This window comes from Panthera onca, chromosome A1, assembly GCF_046562875.1.
Source record: "Panthera onca isolate mPanOnc1 chromosome A1, mPanOnc1 haplotype 2, whole genome shotgun sequence".
Classification (NCBI taxonomy): domain Eukaryota; kingdom Metazoa; phylum Chordata; class Mammalia; order Carnivora; family Felidae; genus Panthera; species Panthera onca.
This window is the reverse complement of record NC_138339.1, coordinates 151,239,157-151,247,288: the sequence shown is the minus strand read 5'-3', so window position 1 is coordinate 151,247,288 and position 8,132 is coordinate 151,239,157. Positions and strand designations below refer to the sequence as shown.

General features: G+C 56.7%; 1 protein-coding gene across 6 annotated transcripts in view; it reads right to left on the bottom strand.

The window, feature by feature from the left end:
• Positions 1–449: 449 nt before the first annotated feature.
• Positions 450–8,132, bottom strand: part of SNAP47 (synaptosome associated protein 47) — a 51,768-nt gene continuing 44,085 nt past the window's right edge. For 5 of the 6 annotated variants that reach the window (XM_078452186.2, XM_060636509.3, XM_078452190.2 and 2 more), the window contains one exon: positions 450–1,502. In XM_078452186.2, the coding sequence (XP_078308312.1) occupies positions 1,429–1,502 (74 nt within the window). In that variant the 3' untranslated portion in view covers positions 450–1,428. Of the gene's footprint in view, positions 1,503–7,564; positions 8,121–8,132 lie in introns of those variants that run through there. The other variant, XR_013557676.2, reaches the window with a different exon arrangement.

The following is an 8,132-nucleotide window of genomic DNA, read 5'->3' as shown; positions in this document are numbered from 1 at the left end:
ACGGCCATGAGCCCAGAACACCTGAGGCTCTGGCAGTCAGGAGAGGCAGGAGAGATCCTCCTGGAGCCTTCAGAGGAAGCATGGCCCTGTGACACCTTGACCTCAGTCTCCTGGCCTCCAGACCTGGGAGAGAACAAAGCCTGCTGTCCTAGGCCCCCCACTTGTACTTCATTAGCAGCCCCAGAAAATTAGCACTATACCTGCACAGTCAGAGGACAGCCACAGGAGAGCCTATTCCAAAGCAGTCTGCAGGTGGCCCAGCCTGTGAGAGAAGGGCTCACCCACTTCCACACTCTGCCCCCATCCTTTCCTGAGGGGCCCTCCCACTGGGATCCCAAGCAGAAAGCAGCATCAACATGTATCTTCAAAATACATTCTAAAACTACGGTATCTCTTCTATTTCTGGGCAGAAATGGGGCACCTAAAGAAAAAATCGACACTTTTTAAAATAGGTGCAATATGTATTATTTTCACACTTGGCTAAAAACTGGGCAGGGGAACATTTCAGGTGTTTATAGGATGACCTCCAGATGTACTAGACTTCGGGTAGAAAATCACAGCACAACCAGGAAGGAACTGGCCTGTCCCCAGAGAAGGACAGACTGAGGGCACTGGGGCCCACGCACAGTGGCCCAGAGGGGGGGGGGGGGGTCTCGGGCCTGAATGTGGTCCTGCAGAAGGGGCTCTGCTCACATAGCACACAGAGTTAGGGGGGCAGAGTCAAAAATCAGCAGACTTCTTTACCAGAGACTTAAATTGCCCTTTTGCACCAAGCAAGGACAGAGAAACAATGAAGACTCCGCTAGCTGTGCTGCTGGCCATGCAAAGCAGCCTTGAGCACTGGGGTCAGCTTCCAGCTGCTCTCCAGGCTCCAAGGGGCTCAAGTATGAAAGGGGAGTGGCCTGCAAGGAGGGGGGAGTGGGTAGGGGGGAGCCCTGCAGGGAGGAGGAATGGGGAGGGAGGGCAGGGAGTGGGGTGGGGGGGAGCAGGGGGCAGTGGGGGGAGTGGGGGGAGGAGAGAGGGGGGAGAAGGGGGAGAGTGGGGGGGAGGAGTGAGGGGAGTAAGGGTAGGGAGCAGGGAATCAGGGCCCAGGACAGGTGGGAGCAAGAGGAGCTGGGGCCACCATGGGGGTGCAGGCCTCCTGGAGCTTCTCCTCCCCCCTGGGGGCCATGGTCAGCATCACAGTGCACAGGGAGCCAGGCCCCTACAGCCCAGGCAGGCCTGCACCTCCCAGGGCAAGGCCTCCAGGTACCGCCTAGTCCTGGACCCAACTTCCCGGGCTTTCTGGTCAAGGAAGCGTGCAGGTGTTGAGAACAAAGCACTCAGGGAAGTGACTGTCATGCTTTCTTGTCCCTCTAAGTCAGTTTCTTTGCCCTCCGATTGTGCTTGTCGATGGTTAGGGTGGTCCGGTCCACGGCGGCGGTGATGTCATCCAGGGCCTCGTCCTGCCTCTCCAGCTCTGCCTCGGTGTCCAGGGCAAGACCTTTGAGTTTCCTCAGGATCTGCAAGAGAGGCACATGTGGCAGAGGGGGATGCCTTTCTTCAAACTCTCAAAAACAGTGTATCTTCCCGTCACGTTTATAGTGCTTAGGAAATGTTGTGAGTCAGTAGGGGTGATGAACACTTTGCCCTCCAGTCCTGGGTCTGGGTCTCAGCTGGGCCACTCAGCAGCATTGACCCCCAGGGCGGGCAGCAGGCTGGAGTTGACAATGCAGCCTGGGGTCTGTACAGTCACTGTCTTCAGTACCTGTCTGCACCCAAGGACCGAACCCAGACTAGCTGGAAACACAGGATTTACAAAGAAAAGCCAAACCACTTTCTCCTTTGTGTTTGAACATTTCACATACAAAGCACCCAAGGGAGGTGAGATCGTGGAGCACAATCCTGCGGGCTGAGAGGGGAGGAGGGACGCTGACAGGCTGGATGGTGGCCCCTCGCCCCATTTCTGTGGCTCAGTCACACGTCCAAAGTCTCACACGCTGTAAGAGCAGGCGTTTTACTGCAATTCTACCGAGACTACTTGCATTGTGAAAGGTACTTTAACTACGTGCGTGCTGAGCCTGGCTTTAAAACTTTAATATCCTCAAGCTGACAACAAAAAGGAATGATTTTAAGAGAAATCTTAATGACCAACTACCTGCAATAAATGTTAATGCCAGTTTCAGGGAAAGTCGGGTCAGGACAAAGGGCCTGCAGAATGTGAATCGTTGAGGAGCACGGGGTGCCTGTCTGCCCTCTCCCAGCGGGTCCATGGCCCACAGATGACTTCTAAGTCCTTGGTCATGCAGGGACGAGTGTCAGCAGTGACTGGCCCAGGGGATACAGCGGGGACCCCACAGGGCGCCATACTGCGCACTGATATCACCCCCACTGGCACCACCAGGTGACACCACAGCCTAGGACTGGCCACACCTCAGGACAGCACACCAGTCCCCAGGTGACGTCTCGGGAGGTGTCTCAAGAAGCCACCCTGCACTGCTGGCTGCCACACGAGGAAGAGAATGGAGGCAGGGAGGTGGCCGGGAGGATGAGCAGATCAGCTCCTTCCTCAGGAGCGGTGAGGCCGGAATGAGCTCACAAATGGGAGCAAGCTGTCAAAACTATAAAGCGCCATGTGAGGCGCGCCCGCCAAGTCCTGGAGGCTCAGCTGCAGGAGCACCGCGACAGCCCGCTTCGTGGAGGGGCTGGCAGTGAGGAGCACGGAGGTCGCTGTGACAGAGGCAGGCTGGGCCCCTTACCTCTCTGCGAGCCCAGCATCACCCCCGGGAGCCCCGTCCAGGCACGGAACAACAAATCCTGACCCTAGGTAGCAGGCTCAGACACCAGCCTTGCGCGCCCTCTGGGAGCCGCTGAGTCACTGGAAAAACTGGACGGAGCTCTGGAAAGTATACTGTGGGGTCAGTCGGCTCTGAGGGACGGGCTGGATGACCTAATACAGGAGGTCTTTTCCATCGCGTTCCTATGACCTCACATGGCTGAGGCCCAAACAGCACAATAAACAGTCACCGCTCAGCACCGTGTGAGGCAGGTCCCTCTCCCACCAACCACCCCTCCCAGCAGGCCTCCACCTTGAGTGCACCAATGCGGCGCTCCAGGAGGTATGCACACACCATGTCCCCGGCGGGCCGGCCTGTACTACCCATGTGCACCCAATTCCACACCCATGAGGGGACACCCTGTGCTGAGCCATCTATGTCCCTGTCAACCCCACCAAGCATCTTCCAGGACCAGCAGGATCTGCACTGTGAGCAGGCACAGGTGCACCTGTGCTGATGACATGGGCTTTTAGTAAGGCAGCTACTGGCCAGATCTCACTGGGCAAGCACACAGGACACAGAACTAGAAAAGGAAGTATGTTGTCCTGAACCCAAACCCAGCTGGTGCTGTCAGACAAGCACTGCTAGTAACGCTGTGGCACTTGAGCATCCGGCCTCCTTCCACCCCGTGCCCGCACGCTCACACAGACGTGTGACTCTGGGGGCCGAAGCACACACCCACGACCTCATCCCGGTCAGCCCAGATCTGGGTAAGGACTGTGGGTCCCCTGCCACGCACCCCAACTGGTCTCTAAGAGCCTTCAAACTAGCTGTGTCTCAAACCAGGCCCAGGAGCTTGCTCAAGACCCTAAGCTCAGGGCCAGTCAGTGCAGCCCTGATGTGATGAGCCCACAGGGATCATGGTGTGATGACCCAGGTCATAGCACTCACACAGCCATGCGAGGGGGTTAGGACCCAGGCCTGCTCTCGTAGCCCTGAGCAGCTATGGCAGATGTCCTGCCTATGGAGAGCCACAGCTGGGACTTGAAATTTTCTAATGTGCACATTTTCAACAGTAAAAACGGTAAGTATTATGACTGTCAACAGTGCACCCTATTTTACCCCATCAAACCAAGATATTCTCACTTCAGTGTGAGGTCAACGCGAACAACGCTAACGAGACACATGCTTTCATCAATTGCCGAATGGTGTACTCCCAGCACACCTCAAGCTGGATAAGCCACACTTCCAGTGCTCAGTGGCTACATGTGGCCCATGGCCATCGTGCCAGGGAGCACAAGACCACCCCACCACGTGACAGCTTTCCCAACAGAGCCGCGCCCCTTTGTGGCCCAGCGCATGCCTCTTGCCGGGATCCAGGACCGGCTGACTCGCCCGCAAACGCGGAGCATTCTGTTGAGTGTGCAGTCCAAACACGGCACGTTCCTATTGACTTGCTGGACTCTGAAAATGTCTCTCTGAGACGCCTTCTGTGCAGCCCGTGAGGAGACCCTGGCCGGCCCGCCAAAACTGTGCTTGAAATTAACTGATACTGCAGAAATACGAGTGCCCTTCACAGCCACCATGTCTGCCAATAAAATTACTGAGGACACTGTCAGGCTAAGAGTGTGCCTCGCATGCTGGTGTGGTGTTCTTTCCCTTTAAGAAAGGGGCTGGAGACACTAAGCGGCACCATGTGCATTCCACAGAACACAGGGTGGAAAGAATGGGGAGTAGCAAGTCTGGCCAAACCTGAACAGTTGTTACTGCTGTGGCCCAGGATGACAAGCCGTCTCGTCAGCAATGTCTCATGCTGCCAGTCTCTGAAGGATCAGCAGGCCGTTCAGAGGAGCCATCCCTGGGCACTGCCTCAACCCGGCTCCACGGCTCGTCCTCAGGTCCCTGCCCCAGTGACAAGCCATCTTCCTGGACACATGTGAACCTACACAGAAATGACCTGAGTAAAAGCACACTGAGTTTTGGGAGGAAGCAACTTTCGTAAACTACAGAGAAACACACGGTGCACACAGCACAGGCGAGGCACAGACAGACACTGCCGGGAAAGCTCGGTCCCCTCTGGCAGGGCACTGGGCCCACTCGGCAGCTTCAACAACCAGGAGAGATGCCTGGATGGCTCGGGCCAGCAGCGGGTGGCGCCACGTGGTCCCCAGGGCAGAGAAGTTACTGTGCTCTCTCTGTACTGGCCATATGCCAGGATGGCCTGTACCTCCCGACACCACAGACCGCACAGATAGTGGCACAGATGACACTTTCATTCTGTTTATAATATATGATGGAAAAGCAGCTCATCCAGCAAGGAAGGTCCACTTATAAACATGTGTGTTTCAATGTAAGCTCCTTACCACAAGCTGTCAAGGTGTGAGAATCAGAGGGAGGAGGCAGAGGCCCAGCTCCGCTGTGAGCCTCCAGGGCCCTGGTTGTCCAGCCTCCGGCTCCGACCACGTCACTGTGGCAGGGGAGGGACACAGAGCACAGAAGGATGGACCTTCACGTGTGCACAACATCTGCAATGTGCTAACTCACCGTCTGAAGAAGAAAATGCCTTGTTCTGCCTCATGATAAAACCCCAGGATTCAGAGTACCACTACATCAATATTAAGTACCTAAAGTGAGTTTAGTATTAGTGAGACTGTCTGCCCTGATCTTGTTATTAAGCTGACTCACTGAAAAACTGTGAATTTTCTTGCAGTGAGAAATTAGTAACCATTTAAGAACAGAGCTGGGATAAATCAAGCTGTCTGCAAGTCCAAATAGTTCTTCCAGTTGGGGCCATTAATACGCTATAGAGAAGGTAAAGAGGAAAACACTGGCCTCCAGCACAGCCAAAGCTCTGGAGGCTGTAAAGAACATTCTAGGCTACGATCTGTTACATTCAGCACTCATAGACCACCCCCATGTCCCACCTCGTCCGTTCTGCTGCATTCCTCGAGGCCCTGAGGGCTGTCTGTGGACAGCAGCACAGGGTTCTCTTCTAGGGAGGCCCCTCCTCAAGACCACCTCCCTGTGCAGCGGGTGGAGAAGTGGACTCACTAGGATCCTATCCCAACAGTGAGACACGGGCAGCTGCGTTCAGGGATCCCTCAGTCCTCAAAGTGGGCCGACCGGCCTGTCCAACTCAGGGTCCAGGCAGGGCAGGCACACGGAACGCCGCCCAGGACTAGGGGGGGCTCTGGGCACCAGCCCACCATCAGGTCACCATGGGATCCAAGTAGGACTCACCCCAGAATGCAAGAAAATAGAGGTAAAGGCCTAAGACCTGCATCCCACACGGAGACATGTTCAAGACCTAACTAGGGAAGTGTGTCCGTGTTCCTGGGCTGCAAGATGGCGGTGCGTCCCAAAGTGACCTACACATTCACCACAATCTGTGTCAAATTTCCAGAAGCCTTTCTTCCTCCCCAGAAGGAGGAGGAATCTCCAATCCCTCCTCCAATCTGTCTGGAATTGCAACGAGCCCTTCAGGGCCAAAGCAACCCTAGAGAAGGAGACTGAGGCAGGAGGACTCACAGCTCCCCACACCAGCGTGGGGAGGAGTGTGTGGAAAATACTACAGGGGGAGTGACCCTGGGACCTGGGAGTGGCAGTGGGGCCCAGACATACAGACACAGTGAATGCACACACGTGGGCCATCCACACACCGTGTACTTGGCTGCAGAAAGGAAAGTGCAGGTGCTTCAAGACCATCAGCCGGAAAGCTCGGTGCGCAGCGAGGAAAGCCTAGCGTGGATGGACACACAGGTGACTGCACCCGAAGGAGGTTCCCAGAGCAGGTGACCTCAAGGAGCAGCACAGGAGGGCCACGGCCGGGAGCTGACGCTGTACGGGACTTGGACACAACCGCACACTTACATGATGAGTGTTCACTACAACAGCACACACGGGGTAAAGTGCCAAGGCGCGCCATCCTGAAATGTCTGCACTTTAAGGTGTGGGGTTCCCTTGGAGTTGAGGCAAGAGGAAAGCATACACTCCTGCCCGGCTCCCCCTGCTCCTGCCCTGCCCACCCCACCCCAGCCCCCGCTCCACCCTGCCCCTCCAGCTCCTACCCTCCCTCGTAATTGCTCCTGCCCTCCCAACCCCACCCCACGCTCCACCCTGCTCCCCCCACCTCCTGTCCTCCCCACCCCACCCCACTCCACACTCCACCCTGCTCCCCGACAGCTCCTGCCCCCCTCACTCCTGCTCCTGCCCTCAACCCAGGCTCTATAGCCCCTGCTCCTGTTCCCCAATACCTGCTCCTGACCCTACCCACTCCTGCCGTCCCCTGTCCTGCGCTCCGCCCCCTCACCTCTGCTCCTGCCCCTGAGCTCCTTCCTCAAGCTCCTCTCTCCCATGCTACTCCCCTTTCCCCCCACCCCCACAACCATGCTCCTCCCTCCCTGAGCTCCTGTCTCTAGCACTCCTCCCTCCAAGCAGCCCAGCAGCTGCTCTAGTTGGGGCTGGCACATTCTAGAATCTGTCTGCGGCACTGCCTCCCCATCCACGTCTCTGGGGCAGTGGAAGGGGCACAATGTGTTCCCAACCACCCAGACTGCAAGGGAGCTGCCCCTCCTCAAAGCCCAGCTGCGTCCTGGCGATGCCCTGGGGCCGATCACCATGGCCAGCGATTTCAGGGGGCAGCATAGGAGGGAGGGCATGAAGCCGCAGCAGGCGGGCCAGAGCTAGGACCCTAGTTCCCAGTGCAGGGCCCATCCCAGGACACCTGTCTTCTCACTGAGATGTCGACAGTCAGGGATGTCAGAGGTTTCCAAGGCTCTTCTTAGGTTTCACACAAGTGACACAGGACATGATGTCGGGGCATTTTTAATAACTTACAAAGTAACAGATACTGAAAAGAGGGGCCTAACTCACCAGTAGTATCTGGACTGGCATCAAAACCATAAATACGAGTGGCATCGTAACCTCCCGTACCCCACAAAGCAGCACTGCTTTTCCCATAAGTGATGAAAATGACTTGGAAGGTTCAGGGGAAGATACAGGACAGTAAGAGAATGGGCAGGGGGAAGGGTAGAAACCTGAAATGAGTTCAGCACCCACTGCTCAAACATCAGCAGTCACTCCAAACAGCTCAGGGCACTGAATCCAGCCTCCTGGCCAGCAAGAAGGACACCAGCAGTTCCCGTCCCCGAGCAGAGCCCAGTCCAGCAAGGTGCCTGCCTGCCTGCCTGCGCCAATGCCCCTCCATGATCTCACCGGGATCTCATATCCCGAGTCCTCACCCTGTACCCCCAGAATGGGGACCAAGACCTCACAGCCTGGGTCCTCACCCCACGCCCCCAGAAAGGGGACCATGAGCTCACAGCCCAGGTCCTCACCCTGCACCCCCAGTACGGGGACCATGACCTCACAGCCCGG